The 22,170-nt window shown below is 40.3% G+C and overlaps 4 protein-coding genes across 6 annotated transcripts in view; 1 reads left to right on the forward strand and 3 right to left on the reverse strand.

Annotated features, from left to right (window-relative positions):
• Positions 1-391: 391 nt before the first annotated feature.
• On the reverse strand, positions 392-2,248 carry LOC115061991 (claudin-10-like). The gene is made up of 5 exons (XM_029530592.1): positions 1,856-2,248; positions 1,591-1,752; positions 1,424-1,505; positions 1,201-1,308; positions 392-1,107 (listed from the first exon to the last, which is right to left on the reverse strand). Exons 1-5 carry the CDS (start codon positions 2,085-2,087, stop codon positions 855-857), a joined length of 837 nt encoding a protein of 278 aa, XP_029386452.1. The 5' UTR covers positions 2,088-2,248; the 3' UTR covers positions 392-854.
• A 364-nt stretch (positions 2,249-2,612) lies between these two features.
• On the reverse strand, positions 2,613-5,044 carry LOC115062208 (claudin-10-like). The gene is made up of 5 exons (XM_029530838.1): positions 4,682-5,044; positions 3,567-3,728; positions 3,384-3,471; positions 3,121-3,228; positions 2,613-3,031 (listed from the first exon to the last, which is right to left on the reverse strand). The coding sequence occupies exons 1-5, from the start codon at positions 4,911-4,913 to the stop codon at positions 2,848-2,850; spliced, it is 774 nt and encodes a 257-aa protein (XP_029386698.1). The 5' UTR covers positions 4,914-5,044; the 3' UTR covers positions 2,613-2,847.
• A 912-nt stretch (positions 5,045-5,956) lies between these two features.
• On the reverse strand, positions 5,957-9,925 carry LOC115062054 (claudin-10-like). 3 transcript variants are annotated; one of them, XM_029530671.1, is made up of 5 exons: positions 9,712-9,925; positions 6,625-6,786; positions 6,445-6,526; positions 6,243-6,347; positions 5,957-6,113 (listed from the first exon to the last, which is right to left on the reverse strand). In XM_029530671.1, exons 1-5 carry the CDS (start codon positions 9,923-9,925, stop codon positions 5,957-5,959), a joined length of 720 nt encoding a protein of 239 aa, XP_029386531.1. The 3 variants fall into 3 exon arrangements, with proteins under 3 accessions (XP_029386531.1, XP_029386530.1, XP_029386529.1); XM_029530670.1 differs by lacking the exon at positions 9,712-9,925 and adding an exon at positions 7,442-7,661 and having other exon boundaries at positions 5,957-6,107; XM_029530669.1 differs by lacking the exon at positions 9,712-9,925 and adding an exon at positions 7,442-7,661.
• A 1,461-nt stretch (positions 9,926-11,386) lies between these two features.
• Positions 11,387-22,170, forward strand: part of LOC115062164 (multidrug resistance-associated protein 4-like) — a 32,062-nt gene continuing 21,278 nt past the window's right edge. The window contains exons 1-19 of the mRNA XM_029530788.1: positions 11,387-11,460; positions 11,878-11,988; positions 13,213-13,333; positions 13,450-13,674; positions 13,760-13,849; positions 13,965-14,128; positions 14,206-14,331; positions 14,520-14,769; positions 14,862-14,969; positions 15,175-15,264; positions 15,460-15,651; positions 15,790-15,884; positions 15,966-16,052; positions 16,155-16,251; positions 17,441-17,662; positions 17,903-18,016; positions 18,265-18,302; positions 18,598-18,692; positions 19,118-19,264. Of these exons, the coding sequence (XP_029386648.1) occupies positions 11,387-11,460; positions 11,878-11,988; positions 13,213-13,333; positions 13,450-13,674; positions 13,760-13,849; positions 13,965-14,128; positions 14,206-14,331; positions 14,520-14,769; positions 14,862-14,969; positions 15,175-15,264; positions 15,460-15,651; positions 15,790-15,884; positions 15,966-16,052; positions 16,155-16,251; positions 17,441-17,662; positions 17,903-18,016; positions 18,265-18,302; positions 18,598-18,692; positions 19,118-19,264 (2,446 nt within the window). The remainder of the gene's footprint in view (positions 11,461-11,877; positions 11,989-13,212; positions 13,334-13,449; positions 13,675-13,759; positions 13,850-13,964; positions 14,129-14,205; positions 14,332-14,519; positions 14,770-14,861; positions 14,970-15,174; positions 15,265-15,459; positions 15,652-15,789; positions 15,885-15,965; positions 16,053-16,154; positions 16,252-17,440; positions 17,663-17,902; positions 18,017-18,264; positions 18,303-18,597; positions 18,693-19,117; positions 19,265-22,170) is intronic.

Consider the following 22,170-nt stretch of genomic DNA (forward strand, 5'->3'; position numbering starts at 1 on the left):
CAAACAAAGTAATTATTATTAACCTGCATGTATTTTAAATTAGTATTAAATCGAACATCGCGAGGAAATTATAACCCGGAACCAAAGTGCGAAAATAGCGAGTAACGTCGGAATGTTAATTAAAACGGAGCAATAAAGAAACTTTCACAGCGCAGGCTCGTCTGGGATATAACCTCACATTAAACTACTAAATTAAATTCAGACCACAAAGGTTGGCGATAGATAGAAAATCATGTTCCTCGCTGTTTGAGCATTTTAATCTTGGCGCATTTTCGTAGCATTGGACTTTTAGACTGTTGTGGTTGGTGAGAGAGGAAGAAGAAGAAGATATGGTAGGTATGTTAACAGCTTTAAGGTGCCTGCTGTGTATCATATGTTGTGTGTCAGGGAATCAATATCAAAGTTTCGTTTTTATTTTTTGACAGTTTTCGCTTCTAGACAAATTATTTATAACGCACACTGTTAAGATCGTGCGAACACAAAATAATAACATTCGCTGCAGTCAACAGGACATTAAATGGGAATAGTCCACTGGGATGACATATCAAACATTCAGTAGAAATTTACCTAAAAGGAAACACGCATAGTAGAAAATTGAACTTTATTCCTATAGACATTTAGTATGACACTACAGTTGGAAAATATGATATAATGTGTTATTGTGAGCAGTTTTCTTAGCCTGTTTCGCACTGATGCAGTCCTGGTGTTGTAGTTATCAGCAATATTACTGTCCGTGCTTTTTCTAAAATGGCGGCTGAGTAGGAATATATACAATTAAAATACTCCAAGAGTATAGTAAGAGTAAGTTTTTTGAAAAACACAGCAAATAATTGTATCTTATATCTGACAATAAGTCACACGTAATTATTCGATGCTGTTGTCTGGGCGATGCTGGGGACCGCAGAAATGCTGCTGCCACTGCTGCCACTGCTGCCACTGCTGCCACTGCTGTCACTGGTGTCACTTGTTCTGCTGCTGTTCCTGGATTTTCTGGTGTCACTAATACCAGATCGAGGTGCAGAAAAGATGCTCTTTGAAATGATGCTCTTTGGTGCTGGGACAACAGCGTAGCCATCAGGAAACCGGTAGACAGGAAAGCGTTCTTGGCTGTGCAATCCAAAATTCAAGAAATGGATGGTTATCATTTGGCATAAAGGATAACAGCAACAAACAGACACTGCCTCAGTTGTAACAGTTTACCTGGATTGGCAACCTTCCCTCCCTGCAAAGATACTGTAAATAAGGCCACCAACAACAAGTAAGGTGGATCCTCCCCAGCCGATAAAGACACCAACGCCTATTTCAAACCTGGCAATGAATGTAAGAATAATTCATCAAGGTACAATGCAACACAGAATAGTTTGAATTGAATCAGATGCAGTAAAAAGGTTAGGTTGTTACATTTATCATCGATTGTACATACTTCTGAGCTCTGAAGTTTGGGTCTTGAAATTCTGCTCTAATTTTGTTTCCATAGTAGGAGAAAGCAACCATGGAACACATCCCTGAAGCAATATATACATTTATTAAAGAATAATCACACAGAGCCTCTCAAAGTGCCTTCAAATAACTCTCTGCGTAACATCTTACCTCCGATTAGGTAGTTCATCCCCCCAGCAAAAGTAACTCTTGCATTAGCCATTTCTGATCCCCCAATCTTGGTACATTTCATTCCTACTAATACTAGAATTGATCCAAAGAAAGCCAAGATGATGGAGATGATGATGAGAGCTCGACACATATGAATGTCCCCTGTCCAACAGTATGAGAACCAACAATCAGCCCAGCACAGACTCTTATTTGCAAATAAAAGTCCCAAAATCATCTGCCTTGTAATGAAATACATTTTACTTACAGTTGAGTGCAAGCATTGATGGAATTCCTTTGCAGTCAGATACTCCGGTTGAATCTGAAATACAATCCTTCCACAAGTTGGAGAAGTAGTTTGATGTAGTCAGGACTATGCTGTCGACTTCAGACCAGGTCCAGATCTCTGTTGGCATCGTGGAACAGACCAAGATCCATCCAGACACGCAGACCACAAAGCAGCCAATCTCCATGTACATCACTACAGTCCTGTAGCCCATTTTTACCCTGAGTTTGAATCACTAAACAGAGGAAAGGCAGATCAGAGGCACAAGGCAAGCTCCTTATCACAAACTGGAACACCTGTGTGTCTGGAGCTGTCTGCCAGAAAGTCCATCCTCAGCTGCTGCACGCAGATGGAAACACACACACACACACAGGAACAGACGCCCGCACACAAGAGGGTGAACGGGGTTTGTCAACACCATCACATGTTTTGCCTTGGTTTGGGAAGGTCACTTTGCTGATGTATTTGTTGTCGGTACCCAAAAGCCTGCCAGCATTGTTTCAGGTTTGTGTGCCCGGTCTTATGTCAGATGTGTATTGCTTTCTAAAAACATGAGCAAGGCAAAGTAATTTGAAAAATGTAAAATAAAAATGGTGGCACTTCAATAAACATATAAAGGAATAATTAACTTAGATTTTTGTAAAAACAATGATATACTGGTGTAAAATCATTATACTCTCATCAGTAATATGTTGTAATACACTGAAGAAAATAACTAGAAAGACAACCAATCATTGTAGTTATTTTTTTTATGACATATCAATTTATAGACATTATATTAGTGTTCCCAGTTGCAATATATGATCACAATGAAATGAATAACTAACCAAAGTATATATATAACGGCAGTTTTTTTCAAAAAACCAAATGTAAAAAGTCTGAGCACATAAACAAAAAATAATTTTGTACATAATGTTCTACAAAGAAGGCTGAAGATAATTTCATCTACAGTATGTGAAAATTGGCTTTAGATACTACACAAATGCATCTCTTTCTGACATTTTTGTTGGTGTCGTCTGTGAAAGCTTTGAGATCTTGGAGCTGCTGGATCGTCCTGAGCCTAGATAGGAACCATACTGTCCGTAGTATCCAGCGTACGTTTGTCCTCTGGTTCCAGGGCTCATGTATGTGCCGTCCCCGTAGGCATATATCACTTTACTGCAAGACCAAAACAATAACAAAGTGAATAAAGGAGCTTGGTCTTGGTAATCAAAGAGAAAAAGGAGGAAGATAGATAATTTGGATACCTTTCAGGGAAGATCACTCTGTATACTGTCACTGCGTAAAACATAGCCCCCACCAGGATTAAAAAACATCCCACCAATCCAAGAAATATGGGAGGTCCAAGGTCATACCTGAAATTGTTTGGATGTAAGACAAAATATAATTAAAACTGTATCCACACCGCATTGTGTTCTATGTCCCATTGTTGCATGAATAGTGGACATTTCTACAATTTCAGATAAATGGTTTACAGTATTTTATATAAATGTAAAAAGACAAACTCTACCGTAGGACTCCTGGCCCTATACTGGGAGCAAAGGTTGTTCTGGCGACCCTGTTGATGTATAAGCAGTAGGCCGAAATATCTGACACTCCTGCGTGCAGAAGTTTGGTTGATACCGAGATATGAGGGCAAAACATTTTTGTCATCTACGGAGACCAACAACTCGTACGTATGTTTTGTACTCACCACCAACCACATGAAACACAGCGCCAGCGAAAAGCATTTTGTCCTTGGTTTTATCAGCTCCGCCAATATAAGTGCACTCCATCCCAAGAAAGCAAAGCACCACACCAAAGAATCCCAGAGTTAACCCGCACATTAGCAACCCTCGCACTCCCTGGACGAAAGCTGAAACAGATATCAGGAGAAAAAGGTCCGTTTCGGGGGCAGTTTGACACGCTGTAAGAGTTATCCATTTTAAAAGATGCCCAAAGGTTTTTATATTAGCTACATAAACTGAAAGTAGTCATGTGGGCACACTGTACAACAAACACAGTCATTTTAAACAGACGGGTGATAAATAACAACTACAAAATTTCCCAGATAGAGAGAGAGAACTGTTACTACTACTGTTATGGTTTGTTTAAACTCACTGTCATTCCTACAGATTGCTCCAGAAAACCTAAACATGAAGTGTTTATCATCCGTCCTATTCCCATAAAATGTATTGAAAGTGGACATAATAAATTAGAACAATCTTCTCGGTAGAATGCCAGCATCCACTTAATGTTGAGGGCGTTTATGGGTTTATAAAACAAACCAAGTGCGACTGCCTGAAGTGAATTTCTTACAATGAAAGAAAGAGTTATAAACTACCGATTCAAAAAAAAAAGGAATCGCATTTAATCAAGATCTAAAAAAACTGCAAGAGAAAATATAAAAGTAGTGTCAGATAGAGGCCGATGGTAACATATTTAGAGGGGACTCATATGTAAGACCAGCTAATTCCTAATTAGCATCTAAGCACGTTAAATTATACACCTAAACTTGACTAGCATCGGTAAGCAAAAGCTAGAGCTCACAGGAGACCATGTGATCCTGTAGTGGGAGATCCACCAGGTATATCCAAATAAACAGGGCAATATAGTTCATTTAAATTTGACTCGTCACTGTCAGACCATATTTATGGTATTACCTTTATCAATCGTCTTCCTTTAAGTGTTTTTGTTATCACGGCAAACACATATCCATGGCCGTTCCATTCTGTATATGCTAAATAGAAATTGTAAAATCTCTCTTTTCATTTGTCGTAACAATAAAAAATGTGTTTGCAAAAGCTCTACAGCCTTTGAAGCACTTACGAGTGACACTCCAGAGCACGGGGAAGTCTCTACAGTTAGTGACAGCAGTGGAATCAGTGAAACAGTCCTTCCACAGGTTGGACCAGTACCAGGCCACCCTAATGATGAAGGAGCCTCCTTGTCCTCCTAGCTGGGTGATCCTCCAGTAGTCCATGGCCATGGTGCACAGCACAAACGTCCATCCTAATGATGAAGTCAAGAAGCCGAGTATTTGAATCAGACGCTTATTCATGTCTGAAGTTGATGGTGTCCGCTGACTTGGGTAAAAAAAATTCAAAACAGACAACTTTACAGCACAAGACACTTTTTGGATTTAAAACCAGGCAGCAGGCACTGAGCTCTGACGGTGTGAGCTGTGTGCTGTTCGTGTTGATGTGGGCTCTGACCCATTGTGTCACCGTGTTTACCGTACACACTGTGGAGTGTGCATCCTGCTCCAGCAACTTCATACCCATTCTAGCTACCGTATCGGGTTCACGTTCAGTTTGCAATTCAACATTTAGCAATATCATATTTACTTGCTTCTGGGGCTAAAACACTGTACTCTTGCAAAAATTCCCAAGAAAAGAGACTAAACTGCGAGTTGAATGAGCTTTTTCAGAGAAAATGCTGTAAGATCTTTGCCTTCCTGCAGACAGGAACTGGTGTGACATCATCAGCTGACATAATAAGACTGATTCAGGCTCGTTTATTTTAATTAAGACAGTAAGAGACCGTCTATCATTCCATACACTTTCCCCAGATTATTACAAAATCAAAGTTAATGGTTACATCATGTTAAAAAAACAAAAAAAACAAAACCTGTGTTCGACAGCATTTTAAATATTGTCATTACAGATTAACAGCATGCGTGGGTGACTTCCAGTTAAGGATGCAACCAGCAAAGCAAACATCTTACAAAATATGACAATCTTTGTTTTCTGAAATAGATACAAGTGCAAAAATTACATGGCAAAAACACAATTTGGACCAAATCTTCAGAATTTTTACTGTTTCATTATCAAAAAAAAAAAAAAATCTTTTTAAAATTATATTATGATATTCAATGCACAGTAATGTGTGTAACATGTAAGTGCAGTTTTGCGGTGTCTGGTAAAGAAAATATACATTCCCTGATTTTAAGGAAGTACACACCTGGATAAATATTTTAAACTTAAATCCCACTGAGGAAAAAAAAAAAACACACACACACACGCACACACCAAGTTTCACACACTGTATCTTTTAGACTTTACACACCTTTTAGGAGTCACTAGTGTTATATATTCACATCACTCAAACATATACATTCTTATCAAAGTGTTGAATCCTGGAGGAGTTGCTGTATTCTGGAGGCGGCCTCTGGTTTACAGACTTCGCCTGCCCTCTCGGGTAGGAGGAGATATGAGAATGCGAGGCAGCACCTTTGTAGATATAGCTTGCCTGACTGCGGCTGTGGAAACAGGGAACAGGGATCCATCCGTACAAATCCAATACCGATGTGAAAATTCAAGCCCACAGCAGGTTATTTAAAACACAGACTTTCTGTATAATGCGAATACAGTATGTTTTGCTCACACACCTTTTGGTATAAGAATCTGCTATGGAGAAACAGAGCATGATTCCCCCAAGGACACAGAGGATCGAACCTGCCCAGCCGATAAAGAGAGCAGCACCCAGTTCGTACCTAGTAACAAAGAACAATTGCAGCAATGCAAATCCATTGTTTTTGTCACATTTAAACATTTGCAAAGATTATGCCTGTACAGTCACATGGGGCTTACTTCTGTGCAACAAACATCGGGTCAAAAAACTCTGATGTTATCCGATGCGCATAAAGGGAACACGCTGATAATGAGGAGAGGCCTGATAGGAACAACCAAAAAATAAAAATAAATAAATAAATTATGCAATCGCTATGTAATGCAATTTCACAAATAATTTGAGAAGGCCCCTACACTTACCACTGAGAATGAAAGTGACACCAGCGAAGCAGGCGATCCTTGCTTTGTTTTTGTCATTTCCTCCAATTTTTGTGCATTTCATCCCAACTAGGGCAAATATGCAGCCAAAAAAGCCCAGACAAATGGCTGAAATCATCAGTCCCCTGCATGCTTGGATGTAACCTGTGAACATAAAACACAGGTCAGGATTTTTTTTTCTTTTTCTTCTGTGCTGTGCTTCTGTTCTGTGCTTTTGCCTTCCTTTTATAAACTGCACATTGCAAGGTCAATGAGTCATTGATCTTTTGACCAATTTACACATCAAGCAAGAAATACAATTTGTCACTAGTATCCATTATTATTTTTAAGTGCTTCGGCGTGTGTGGTGACCGCCTTGGTATGAAATGTGCCATTCAGACGTGGTTTTGAGGCAAATATTACCTTGGACGTTAACTCCTGAAACTAGTCAGCCATAGTAGAAATAGCCCGAGGGTCCCAGTAAATCTCCTTTATAGCTTTCAGGCTCCAGGAACTAAGGCTAAACATTGACATATCTGGTGGAAATGAGCTGTCCCTTTGAGACTTGAATTAGACTTTAGAGTATCTGTTTGTCCTGGTTCACAATGAACTTCAACTTGAATTTTCGAGCAAAATTTCAAGATAGAAAAAGTGAAGGAGAATCAGCTGCAAAACAGTTATTAGCAGGTGCCCTTGAACTGAGCATCACACATAACAAATACTCAATATGACTGACCTACACCTTTTGAAAACAATACAAAGCTAAGGCAGTCAAAGAAGGGACAGCCAAACATGACACAAGATTGGAAAAAGAGCTGACCATCCAATGCCAGCATGGAGGGAAAGTCCTTGCAGTTGGAGACTCCTGTTGAATCAGTGACACAAGTTTTCCACAGGTTGGACCAGTAAGTGGCTGTGGTGATGACTGTCCCGTCAAGTGACGACACCTTCCAGTAGTCCGTCGGCAAGGTGGAAGACACAAGCACCCACCCCGAGGTGCTTAACACGAAGGCCAAGATCTCCCGAAGCATGCTGCTCATACTGCACAGAGGAGTCGTCCACACAACTGAGGCTGCCAGTAAATTTGGTGGCACCCAACTGTTTATTAGAGGTTTACCGGCTTGTAAAGGCTTCTTGAAAATGTTAGCTTGACTCTGCACTAGTAGGTTCAATGGATAGGCTGTGATTGATAGTTAATGTGTTGTGGACTTAGATTCTGCAGGGAGGAGTGACCAGTGGTCTATTATTGTGTTCTCCGGCCCCCTCGCCCCACACACGTCACTGTGACTCACAGGGGGAGATGACAGCGACCGACGCGTCTGAAAGTTCCCGATGATGTCAGGGAAAAAATTTCACATTAAAGCATCTGCAGGTATGCAATATTTTTGACCAGCCATACAGTATTTGCACTGTGGTTAGTTAGTTAATGAACAATACTTAAATAATTGATTTATAAGTTAAACAAAAAAGTATATTCAAAGACTGTATTGAAAACTTGTTAAAACTGAATGCACATATGGGTTCAACAGTCAGAGGTGTAATAAATTATTCATTTCGCAGGCGCAGCTAAACTACGAGTTCAACACTTTCAACAAGGGACGGTCAGTCATTGTCTGTGTTTGACATGATGAACCACAGATGAAAAACTAACATTTGATATCGGAGGAAGTACAGTGAATGTGCCACCACCTCCCCGTCACCTTGTGCTGGCATCTACGATGAAAAGCCACTTAATGATTGGTTAATGCCATATATTAACAGCACAGTGTCTCACCTGTTAGAACAAGCACACTGCCCTGCTGCATGGCAGGATGTGAAAATGTACTCACAGAAAAGAACAATTCCTAAAAGCATTACTAGCATTACTAGAGCCCCATCTGGTGGTTACAGATTAAATCTCTGCCATCTCACTTCTGCCACCATCAGATGGAGTTGAGAATCTTAAATAGCATGAGTCCGTGTTTACTGCATACAGATTGAATGAGATTTCATGTCTTATAACGAAGATTTCCAGTGTGATTTTATGCCCTGCAATGACATATTGAAAAATATTGAACTATTGAACTCAGAAAATTTTCAGCAAATGAACAAGTAAAAGGTGAAAAAGATACAAACAAGGCAGACAACAACAAAACAGCAGCACCACTAGTAAAGCTAGGTGGATAAACAGTATCAATGGGAATATTACCAACAATGAGTGAAATTCCTTAATTTGTTGAGTAAATACTGTAAGGACAATATCTAGAATGCAGAGGGTTTCACGAAATCAGTAATTTGTTTTGGTGTTGACCTTTCAGTTGGTGTAACTTTCTCCTGCCTAAATGTCTTTGTGTACTTGCCCTTGACAGAAGCTTCTGTGACTCAGACACCTAGTTTGACATTTCTGACAAAAGGTTACACATACACATGCGCAGATTACACATACACGTGCAGTTAACGTGTGAACCACAATGTGGAGTTTGAAATGAATATTTCCTTCTTTTTTTTCTGGTCCGGATCTATAATTTAGCTGTCAGAATATCTGGTCATAGCAAAATGATAATGACACGACAAAAACAGGTGTAACTTGATCAGGTGTTTTTTTTTATTTCTACGAGAAAAGACACACACCATGTAACCCTGAACATGATGTGTTGTTGTATTAATTATTGTATTACTTTTTAAGGCAACGACAATTCAAGAACTGTGAAATGAACTAAATAGGATTTCTTGGCAAACAAACCTCGTCACCTAAAAATCAGTGGTCATTATAAAGACGTGACATATTAAAGCTATTACAAGATTGCTTGTGCTCTGGGAAAATATGTTTCTATCAATTTTCTAAGTAGTAATAGGAATTTTGAAAGACATCGGCAACATAATCATGATACAATATTGGAACCCACTTTTAAAACCAATGTTCTACACTTGTTTCTTCAGTGGTAAACACATACTACTGCATTTTTACCCATTAGGAACACTTCATAAAGAATATATAATATATATATTTGAATATTTGACTATGAATGTTATGAACAACTGCGTCGTACAGGTGTGTGGGAGCACAAAGACGGTGCAGTTGTTGTGTCAGTTGCGACCCTCTGAGCTTACCTTCCAGTTGAAAGATTGTATGATGCGGTCGGCAGTGCAGAGCTCCAATGGCATTTCCAGCACAGTTGTTCCACAGACCCTGGAGCACCCAGGTCGCTGTGATGACTGAGGATGCCCGACTGGTGACCCTCCATTCATTGGACACTGCAGCAGCAATAGTGGCGCCAAGCCCAGCTAGGCCGCTTAGAAAAGCCAAAATCTGCAAGCCTGACATTCGGTGAGTTAAGATACGTATACTGTCTTTTGGCCGATTCAAGAAAAAGATGAGAAAATAAAATCGCCCCAAGGGAAAACAAATTACACTGTGGACATGTGTTTCACTGTGATGATTTACAGACAGGATATCTCGCCTTCATCTCGACTGGCAAGGGACAGACACAGTTGTCTGAGAGTGAAACAGTCAAGGAAGCGTAACCTGGCAGTTAGTCATTAAATTGTGGTAAGCAGTATTTGAGATGCTCCTTTTTTTGAATCCATGTTTAAGTCTAAAAATAAGGCCAGGTATCATATTAACATAAAAAATAATAAAGAAGTAATCAGTAATCCAAAAGACGAGAAACAATGTGACAAAGTCCAGTTACTAGTTAATCTATTTCTGCACAGAAGATCTGGCAACTGAATGACTAATGTCTGCCAGACCTTATGTGAACATATAAGTTGCTTTTATGGCCACTAAGACTGTGATGGATGTTTCTGGCAAAAAGAAGTCATTATTAAAGGAGATGGTTGGACCAAATCAGAGTCAACCCACTAACTGACTGAATTTATAACTGCCAAAATCTTTTACCTTCCCACAGTTTTAAAATGAATGGAAAATCATTTTCCAAAATAGCAAAATGTGAAAAACACAAATAAACGTACAATAAAAATTCATTTCTGCTGCAGCTGCTGGGATTGACTGAGGAAACGTGATATAGAAGCAGTAAGGGCCGAATGCCACCTAAATATCACTGAGGGGACAGCTGTAGAGACGTAGGTGTAGGAGCTGCAGACATGAGGTCCAGCTCGAGTCAGGGCGTGAAGGTCTTTATCATTTTATCCTGTTTTTGAGAAACATAATTATAGAAAGAACAAAAACAAAACCAAACTCTCAAGAACCAATTCCTCAAGAAGTGAATGGTTATTTTTCGCTGTCATTGCTGTTATATAGTAATAGCTAACCTAAGGTAATCCTTAGTAGTCCCTCAGTGGGTACATTTGCACATTAAAGCAGCATCAGACATATGAAACAGAGAATAGAAGTACACAGGAGTCATTTGAATAGATATAAAAGTAGAAAAAGAACTGGACAGAAAGAATATAAATACATTTATAAAGCATACATTTTACAGGAAATTGGCAGTTAATAGGAATTCTTTGTTAACTTTTAACTTCGTGACAAAATGTGATTGGTATTAAAACATTGGCTCATGTTGACGTTTAATTAAAAAGCGCCTGTGCAGTGACTGACACTTGTGTCGGCCAATGGAGAGGCGGGGGGGCGGGGCTACGCAGCCCGGAGCAGCTGATCGGCTCCCGTAGTAATCCTCGCCTGGAAGTGTGCAGGTGTAATATTGACAGAAACCGAGTCCACCGCAGCTCCTCATCACTGTTCTACCCCCCAAGAGTCTCAATCGATATACCGTCCGCAGAGAAAGTCCTCAGGTCGCCGCCGGAGAGGGGAGGGGTGGGAGGCATGGAAGGTCTGCGGAAGGAGGCGAAGGATAATCCGTCCGCCTCGGCTAATCTGCTCTCCAAGATCTTCTTCTGGTAAGAAAAGTGGCCTCACGCTGACACGAAGTGAACGGAGAGCAGCTCTCCTGCAGAGGCCGACAGCAGGGCGCTGCTCTGCATCCGTGCAGACCTCAGGCATGGAGGAGAAGGATCAGGCTGTTTGCGTTTAGTTTTCAAGTGATGGTAAATGAAAGCGGGGAAACTTGTGTCCACTGATAACTCCAGAGTGGCAGTGCACAGAAAGCTACACATGAAACTACTGAAAGTAGTGCTTCAGGGGGACACACGTGAAGATGAAGTGAGATTATTATTACTTTTTCCACTGCAGGTGCATTGCTGTACCTGTGTTGTCAAATTGTTTAGTATTTACATCTGAATTTTAAGTCAAAAGTCTGATCTAAAAACTACACATATTCAACCTGCTTAATGTATCTTCATGTACTTTATCTCCAGTTGGCTGAATCCCTTGTTTAGAATCGGCTATAAGAGGAAGTTGGAAGAAGATGATATGTATAAAGTTTTACCAGAGGATGCGTCTGACAGACTTGGGGAGGAACTGCAGCGGTAAGAAATTAAATTTCCTTTATTATATTTGCTCGATAGTCTCTTGGCTATTTTGAATTTGCATTTCACGATGGCTTAATAAAATATTCAGTCCAATCTATGCATTTTATATTTCAGAAAATTCAGACACAAGTAAAATCTGTATTTTACAGTAGGTTGACCTTTAATTTGGACTGAACAATATAATCCAGTTGTTAAGCATGGCCAGGAGCAGGGCTGTAATCCAGATTCAGATCCACCATTTTCATTACACTTTGAATTTAATTACAGATTGTACAAAAGTTCAGCTGTTATCATTTTCCTCTCTGGGCAGCTTTCACATTGAGAATGTGCGTTTTGAAAGGCCTGCAGTTGCATCCAGACTATTAGTGTTGGTTTCCATTTGGAAGAATTTTAGGACATACGAAACTTCTTCCTGGTCATTCTCAGAATTTACTAACATAATCATTTTAAAGAGGGACCACCGCAGCACTTTTTTGGGTTTTGGGCTTTTTTGCCCATCATATGGTAACACCTCTCCCTGAGGTGCTAATCAATGGACGGTCGTTGAGTTTTGACTACATGACCAGTGCATATGTCAACTGACAGCACGCAATCCAGGTTCACATCAAAGAAGCTGTTCTTGACAGCCAACGCCACATCAAGGCTTCTGGTCATTGTAGTCTTTGTCAATTTGTGCCTAAAATACTTCTGAAGGATCGAGTATTCTCTCTGAGCTGACGCTACCACTTCAGCAAAGACAGGTAAACTCCAACTGCTACGTAAACACAACTCAGTGCCTGACTCACAATAAGCAGAGGTCATATTGAAATGACAGTGTTGTAGTCAAGCGGAGACTCATGAACAACCCCACTTCCTGACGCCATTCAGTAAAGGGCGCCCCCCCCCCCATCCGAGTGAGCTTGGCCACAGAATCGCCATTCTGTCTGGAGGTGAACTTGGTTATATATATAGCTCTCATAAAGTTACACGAGAAGGGGGCAACAGATTCATGAGGGGGCAGATACTGAAGACAACAGTGTGACACAGCATAACACTTGCTACATTTAAAAGCCATTTGAAGTCAGAGTATGGCTTTCTTGCTTGACGTAAGACAAGATTTAAGTGTTTAATGAGAGCATTCAGTGTGTTCAGAAGGTATTCAGGCACCTGACGTTGTACACTTCATGGTGTTAAATGTGAGGTTTGGTTTTCTTGGTTTTCAACACTCCGTGTTGTCTAAAGGTACTGGGATCAAGAAGTCCGACAGGCAGCAAAAGCAACACGCCCACCCGAACTTACCAGAGCTCTCATTCGGTGCTATTGGAAATCATATTCACTCATCGGAATATACATCTTCATAGAGGTACAGTGCAGCCGCACAGTGTAAACATCAGCTGTCAGCAAATCTACATTAAGAATTTCATATATTTTTTAATGCATCCTGTCCGTTTTTCTGCCCTTTCTCCCATTTTCTATCAGGAGGTTCTCAAAGTCATTCAGCCAGTGCTACTTGGGAAACTTATTGAGTACTTTGAGAATAATGACCCCATCAACACAGCTGCAGTCTATGAGGCCTATAGCTGTGCTGCAGGCATCTCCCTGTCAGCTGTCAGCCTGGCTGTGCTTCATCATCTCTATTTCTACCATGTTCAGCGGGTTGGCATGAAGATCCGTGTGGCCATGTGCCACATGATCTATCAAAAGGTAAGCCATCAGTGACGTATCCATGCAGAAATATCACCATCTATCAACATGTATGCACTTAATGTGGCACCTTTGTTCTGCAAAGGCTCTTTGTCTGAACAGCACTGCGCTGGCCAAAACTACAACAGGACAAATAGTCAACCTCTTATCAAATGATGTCAACAAATTTGATGAGGTAATTATCTGAAAGTGTCCGTTTTGCCCTGTGTGTGTTCTTTCCATTCGATGTCACGATTCAATAATTCTCATCAGACCCCGACAATGTATACTTTCTACTTCATTTCTCACAGGTAACCCTATACTTGCACTTTTTGTGGATTGGCCCCTTACAATCAGCATCTGTGATATTACTGCTGATGTATGCGATTGGCCCATCGTGCCTTGCAGGGATGGCTGTCGTCTTCACGCTGATGCCAATACAGACCATGTTTGGACGTCTATTCTCTACACTTAGGTTGGTCGTCAGGCACCAGATTTGTCAAGTAAAGATAATTATTATGCTGTTGCTAGTGTTTGGGTTTGCTGTTTTAGGGCTGAAACAGCAGTCTTAACAGATGAGAGAATACGTACGATGAACGAGGTCATCTTTGGGATCCGTGTCATTAAGATGTATGGATGGGAGAAGCCTTTCGCTACTTTTGTGGATGAGATTAGAAGGTAGATTGTTTCCTCTTCAAATATGTTGTAACTAACTGATGACACTATTGTGTTACTAAGTTGTTGGTATTTTTTATTTATTTATTTTTTTTCAAAAGTAAGCAGCCAATAAAAAAATAGATATATCTAGAATTAACTAAGTTTTTAAAAATGCCTTACTTTGCCTTAATTGTTCTGGTATTGTACAGAAAGGAAATCTCCAAGATCATGAAAAGCTCCTACTTGCGTGGCCTGAACATGGCATCTTTCTTTGTGGCCAACAAGATCATCATCTTCATCACCGTGTGTGTCTACGTTCTGACTGGAAATGACTTGTCTGCCAGCAAAGTGTTTATGGCTGTCTCCCTCTATGGGGCAGTCAGACTCACCATTACGCTCTTCTTTCCCTTTGCCATAGAGAAGATCTCTGAGACTCTCATCAGTATCAGAAGGATTAAAGTAAATACACCAGAGAAGCCATAATTATCTCCAGTGTGTGTTGATAACGACTTATAAAAACTGAAACTCTAAATTTGATTATTCCCCTAAAGAGTTTTCTTCTGCTGGAAGAAGTTGCTCCTCAGCATCTCGGACTTCCTGTGACAGGGAAGAGGGACTGTATGGTGAAGATTCAGGATTTAATATGTTACTGGGATAAGGTAAGGATATGTCCTTCTTACTTTTACTTACTTTTTAATCTGCATCACATGCAGTAATCCTTGGGCTCCTACAAGGTCCCTGTGTAGATAGTGTCATATGCTGCACACGTGAAACGCAAGTGAAAGCTTGTGACTTTGAGCTGTAAACCCGACTGTAGTTCACTTACTCTATCATCAATACGTGACAATGTTTCTTTTCTCACAGATGCTGGAGGCTCCAACATTACAGAACGTGTCTTTCACAGTGATGCCCGAGCAGCTCCTGGCAGTAATTGGACCTGTTGGTGCTGGAAAGGTCGGGTCTGCTCTCTAGTCCTGGGTTTAGTGCCATGCACTCTATGTTATTGGAAAAGTAGTCTTATTGCTAATCTTATGCTAAACTAGATTTATTGTCTCCACGCCTTATCTTCCTGTGATTTATTTATTTATTTATTTTTTGAGCATCTCCCAAAATATAAAAAAAACAGTTTTGTGTGTTTGTGCGTGCCAGTCGTCGCTCCTCAGTGCCATCCTGGGAGAACTGAGTCAGGAAAGTGGTGTGGTCAAGGTCAAAGGAGAGTTGACCTACGTTTCCCAGCAGCCCTGGATTTTACCCGGGACGATTCGAAGCAACATCCTGTTCGGCAAAGAGCTGAACCCCCAGAAGTATGATAGAGTTCTGAGAGCCTGCGCCCTTAAGAGAGTGAGAATCACCTCGAGTCACGTTCTTGATAATCGAATGCCCTGTTGTACTTTGATGCTGTTTAGGCCAGTCATATCAGATTTAGCCCATCTACCTAAATGTGAATAACTGGAGGGGTTGTGTTTGGACCTTGCTCAGGACATGGACTTGTTGCCAGGCGGTGACTTGACAGTGGTTGGGGACAGAGGAGCCAACCTCAGTGGAGGCCAGAAGGCGAGGATCAGCTTAGCCAGGTGTGTTGAATAATTACACAGTGATGTGTTTTTGTCGTCGGTGTCAGTGACAGGGATAAACTCAATATATGTGCATTTTAGAGCAGTGTATCAGGATGCAGATATCTACTTACTGGATGATCCGCTCAGCGCTGTGGATGCTGAGGTGGGCCGACATCTTTTTGAAGAGTAAGTCTTGTTTGTCACATTTCCAAAAACACACTTCACTCAGCCAGGTGTTATATTGCTGATGAAAATATATCACTGCTCCAAAATATTTGTGTTACTCAGGTGCATATGTGGCCTTTTGAAGAGGAAGCCTCGCATCTTGGTCACTCACCAACTACAGTACCTGAAGGCCGCAGATCAAATAGTTGTCTTAAAGGAGGTATGAGCAGAAATTTTAATACGTCAGCTTGATGCAGGTGGTGCTAGTTATGATGCTGTATGTGCTTCATGTATTTGCGTGTCGTTGTTAATAATCTCTGCTTAATAGCATCATATCTAATTACAGCACATTTTTCAGCTCTATTTTCTGAGTACAAAACACTCTTCCTCTGTAGACTTGCTTAAAAGTTGCTTGAGGAGAAGTGCTGTTAACAGCTTGGATACACTATGTGTGCTATGACAGTGGTAACTCACTTTCAAACCAGAGAAAAGAACCACACGGTGTCTTTGTCTGCTGCTTTATTGTTACGTTTTTCATAGGACATTCAGATAGACAATACCCTGCAGTGAGTCACCTATGGCCATTACTAGTTCCCCAACTGATCACTGTGAATTCAGTTCAGTAACTGTTGTTTGGCTAAAGACCAAGCTGACTGTATGATATCATGGCTATTGTGTTAACAAACAGTTGCAAACATTCTTTTTTAAGTGTGCGGTTTTGTTTATTATGTATATTTTTTTTATCTCTTTATTTATGTACACCACTTTGGTCAGCGCTGTTGTTTTAAATTGTGCTATAGAAATAAAATTGGCTTGGATTGAATTGGAATGGCCTGCAGTACCGTCCATAGATTTCCATTTCACTGTGGTCCAACAGGAACAAGGTATCCAGCTGCAGGAGGAGTTAAATCCCAACCTCACCGTTGTTTCAGTTCTTGTTTGTTTTTCTTTGACACCAGGGGGGGAAATAAATAAGGATGTTTGGCTCTCAAAATTTTATGCCCTCAGTCTATAACTTTGTTTGTGTATTGTTTATTTATGTGTGTTTTTGGTCCATGGCACAACTATGCAATATAAATGCAGGCTGTAAAATAGTTTTTTTTCCCCCATTATGTACCCCTTCCAAACTGTGCCCATTTATTTTACTCAGAGCAGAACAAAATGGCACTAAAAAGCGGAATCATAAAATATATTGACGAGCAGCTGTGATCGGTAAACAATGGTCATTAAAAGCAATGTGAAATGCATGAATAACCCTCACATTTTTTATTTACAAGGATAACTGCATGATAAGAGTTGCATGAGTTTAGGAATTGGACAAAGCACGTGCAGAGATCACGACGACATGTCCTTTTACCCTAATGTCGTTTTCATGGCTGTATGTGAGTCATCTTTTCTGTCTTTGTCAGGGCCAGCTGGTAGCGAAAGGCACCTATAATGAGCTGCAGGCTTCTGGACTGGACTTCACCTCGCTGCTTACGGAGGATGACGGCCCAGAGGAGCAGATGCAAGACCCAACTGCCATCCCTGTGTCTGGCTTCTCCCGCACACTCTCTTACAACTCCACGACCTCCATGTCCTCCCTTTCCTCTTCTCATTGCTCTTTGATTGAGGGAGCAGAGTCACTTGCAGTGGTGCGTGTATTTTCAACCTTGCATTACTTAAATGATCCTGAGTGTGAGCAGCTCACAATAGTTTTTCATCACTTTAAGCACACGTAAAAGTCAGGCAGGAAAAGCCCTGTTGTGCTTCCTTTCAGCCACTAGAGAGCAGAAGATACTCACCTTTCCCTGCTCATTTGAACCTGATTATAAAGTGATGCTGAATGACTCCTATAGAGTGTCTATCTGTAGATTGGGCAACCAATAGAGGAGGAAAGTCGCTCAGAAGGAAACGTCAACCTGCGTCTGTATGTGAAATACTTCATGGCAGGTGCTAACTTCCTGGTCCTCTTGGTCCTCATTTCACTCAATGTTCTAGCACATGTGAGTTCTTTTTTTTTTTTTTTCCCAAATAAATTTTGTTTGGTTTTCTATCCGTTTTGGAAAAAATACAGCACAGAAGTGAATTCATTGTAGTGAATTTAATTTAAAAGAAAAAGAAGTTTCTTTTTTTGTCTGCATTATTTTGTTTTAATCAATAATTTTTTCTTTTTCTGTTCTTTTTTTTTACTTTTAGGTTTATGTTTAAATTTAACGCATTTTTCTGTGTGTTTCTTTTCATGTTTCTTTAGGTTACATTTGTCCTGCAGGACTGGTGGCTTGCTTACTGGTGAGATTTTGTTTCTTTTACACCCTGTGAAAAACAGGAGGCACATAAAAAAAAGTGAGTTTGCTGGTTTTATGAGCCAAACCAACATATTTTCAGAGACTGGAAGTGGTTGATAATTTAATAGAAGATTACTGAACCAAAGTGTTTTTCTTAGTATTATCACTTGTTGAAACTGACCTTGCGCTTCAAGATAGGAGGAATGTGTTTTCGCTAGTGCCTTCATGTTGCAGCTTTCGTTCTTTTTTGTGTTTACTTGTCCTTGTGGATTTTTGTTTCTTTTGTGTCTGACTTGCAGGGCCTCGGAACAGAAGCACATCAATGTGAAAGAGCACCTCAATGGCAGCTTCCCCCAGCAGCTGGACCTTGACCTGTACCTAGGTGTTTACGCAGGTGAAGCTCGCCGAGCGCACATAGCTTTTTATGTACTACGAGGCTCTCAATACCAAGTCATTCAATGAACAGACCCACAGTTCTTTGGCTGTGGCCCAAGGCCTTCAAGGCCCAGTGTATGTGTACATGGGCCTCAGCTGTATAGGCAGATAGCAGCACCCTTCTTGTTCGCTGTTGTTGGATTACTCTGATTATCTCTCTGTGACTTCAAACCTTTTCACTCTCTCAAGCTTTGTATCCACCTCGATAGCTCAGCATTAAAGACAAAAAAACAAAACATAATTGATGGAAATAAATGAAGTGGAAGATATATGGTTCTGCCTAATAATGCCAGTGTCAAAACCTCAGTTCTGTATGCTTATCTTAAAACAAGTTTATGAAGAGCAGCATAGTGAGTGTGGTGTGTTTTCCTCTTCTTTTCTCAGGTTTAACAGCCAGCTCAGTTGTGTTTGGCTTCCTTCGCAGCTTGGTTTTCTTTAATGTCCTGGTGAGCTCAGCCCAAACCCTTCACAACAGCATGTTCAGTGCCATCCTGCGGACCCCGGTGCACTTTTTTGATATTAATCCAGTTGGTAAGTGGCTCATGTCCATATCAGGTTACTTCTGACTTGTCATTTATTTTTTATCATTGCCAAGGTTAGACAGGGATGATGAGCTGATTATGAGACACAAACATCCAGGTGCTCTCTTATTGTTGTAACATCTCACCACTAGAGAGCAGACAGTTACTTCCTCATGTGTTTAATCCACTTCACAAACATCTATATCCTTTCCCTTAAACTCCACAGTTTGTCACCACCATCAAGTTCTGTGTGGCACATTAATTCACCTATTCAAATCTTCATACAACTCTTCAGATATTATTTGTACTCAAAGATTTTATAATATAGTCACGTTGAAATACATGAGGGTAGCTCTGGGGCGTAGTGGTTAGCGCTGTTTCCTCACAACAAGAAGGTCGCAGGTTTGGTTCCTGGGGCCTGGGGCCTTTCTGTGCGGTGTTTGTATGTTCTCCCTGCGCTTGTGTAGGCTTCCTCCGGGTGCTCGGGTTTCCTTCCACCGTCCAAAGACATCACGTTTGGTTTAATTGTTGACTCTAAATTGAGTGTGAGCGTGAGTGGTTATTGGTCTCTGTCTGTCTCTGTGTGTTGGCCCTGTGATGGACTGGCGACCTGTCCAGGGTGTACCCCGCCTTCGACAAAGTGAGCTGCGATTGGCTCCCCCCACGAACCGGAGCGGTAGAAGTTGAATGAATAAATATAATTTCTTTTCTTTTCTTTTTTTTTTCCTTTTTTTAGATACTTAACTTTTTATTGGATTTGAAATCTGTCAACAAACTGACAAACCAAAAGTAACAGCTGGGAAGTGGAGCCTAGGTAACCAACAGCCCAGTTTGTTGAAAATACCTGTAACATGACCTAATATTTGGCCATAATGTGTTTAAATGAGGAAAGAATGCTATCTTTTTTCTTTCTTTTTTTTTTTTATACTGAGTCCAAACAAAAAGCAAACAATATTATTGAATAAATCCTGTTTGCAGTAGATCTTGGGCAGTGTTGTGTTTGGACTAGAGCCCTGTTTAAATACAGACATATTTGTCTTGTGCACTGTATCAGAAATCTTTGATTATTTCATTAGCCTTGGACGCTGTAGCTGTCGGGTCATTGGAGAGAGCAGATGGACATGATTTTGAAAGAGAGAGGACACTCGCCTGATGTTACTGAACAAGGGCTGCTGGTTTTATATCCAGGTGTGTTTTATGCCACTTTGATTTCTTAAAGAAATGGAATAAAAATTTGACGAATAACAATGAAAACTTTGAATAAATATAATCAGTTTGATTAATTTATTACATATTTTCCTCTTCTTGTTATTTTATGTCTGAGACTTTGTGGCATTAATCAAAGACCTAATTTAATCAGGTTAAATATTGTCACTACAATCTGTCATTCATATCCAAAGTCAACTGTCAAGTGGCCCACTTTGATAACTTTAATTTTTCTGGAGCATTGTTCACCTGTCAGCAGATAATTACTCAGCCTAATCTCTTCATAGTGACATGCATGTACGACACAATCAGCTCGGGTGGGAATTCTCAAGAAGAAGTATCTGTATAATGAGTCATAATAAGCTGGTAACACAAGTCTAAATATGATTCGAGGGTGTTCAGGAGCTTGTGGTTTCTACTGCATTATAAGTGGGTGTAGCGACAAAGCTTTCCTTTGCAAAGCTGCATTTGGAGCAAACACCACAGGTCCTAATCTTTTGGCTTTTGTTTTTAGTGCTGCTGGTGTGTTACATATGGATTTACCTAACGGCTTATCTGGGTGTGCCTTGCTTGGTAATCTACGCACAGGAGGAGAACAAACACTTTGAATAATGTAATAATCTGTTTAATAGTGCAGTAAAGGAGAGGCTTAACAGACACTGCTATCTGATTGCTGTTGTGCTGCTATCAGAAACTATTGTATGACCAGTCCAGTCATTACTGCTAGGCCTCCAGGCGGGCAAATAACACAGTGTGTTTGACTGGATTTATAGACAGCTGTCCAAGAAGCTGTGTTTCATTTGTTCTTTGTCCAGTCAATGGTAGATTAAACAGAAACCTAACACTTTTTTTCACCTGTGCAATATAAATAATTCTTTTTTTTTCCCCCTCCTGCTCTGTAGTTTTATTGATTTATTTTTTGGATGTGATTCATTCGCTTAAGTGAAACCATATGAAAAAGGAAAAAAAATCAGGACAAAGACAGCAGTTGACAACTCATTTTTTCTTCTTCTTTTTCATGTTTCCTGCCTTAAAAAAAAAAAAAAAATCCTTTCATGTAATTAATCGTCACTTCCACATCCACTAGTGCCTTGCCATAAGTGTGAGTAATTTGTAACCGTGTGCCGAAATGTTGTTAAGGATTTGACAGCTGTTTACATGTGTAAGTGATAGGTGCGCTGCTGCTGAACAGGCCCAGCGTTTGATAGCTGTCCTCAGAGTTAAAGGTTACCATTTCAAGCGTCACTGCACAAAGGTCTGACTTGTTATTCTGTGAATGTGGTTTATAACAATAGAGTACAGCAGTGGCGAATTATGATTGATGGAGAGGTATTGTAGCTCCTCTGTATCAGCTACTGAATACCTCTGCTCCATTTGAATCATGATTCTGTGTTATCTTTTGTGCTGTGTGCAGATTGTGTTGATTTCAAAGTTAGGGCTCTTGGTGATTAAAACCTTTATGTTTTGCAACAATCCTATTTGATAAGTTTAAAGATAGTCAGATGATTTTGATAGCATGACCTTTCCTCAAGTTTCTATGAATTTATATAACTTAATATATTCATGTTGCTCAGTTTTTGCGACACATGCAGACTTATTGCAGCTGTTCATCCAAATTTGATCCAGTTAGAGCGGGATAGACGGCGGTGGATGTGTTGAGCTGATGTTGATCCCTGTAATTTAGTGTCATTGAGTTGGCTAATCCCCTCA

Source organism: Echeneis naucrates, chromosome 21 (genome assembly GCF_900963305.1).
Source record: "Echeneis naucrates chromosome 21, fEcheNa1.1, whole genome shotgun sequence".
NCBI lineage: Eukaryota > Metazoa > Chordata > Actinopteri > Carangiformes > Echeneidae > Echeneis > Echeneis naucrates.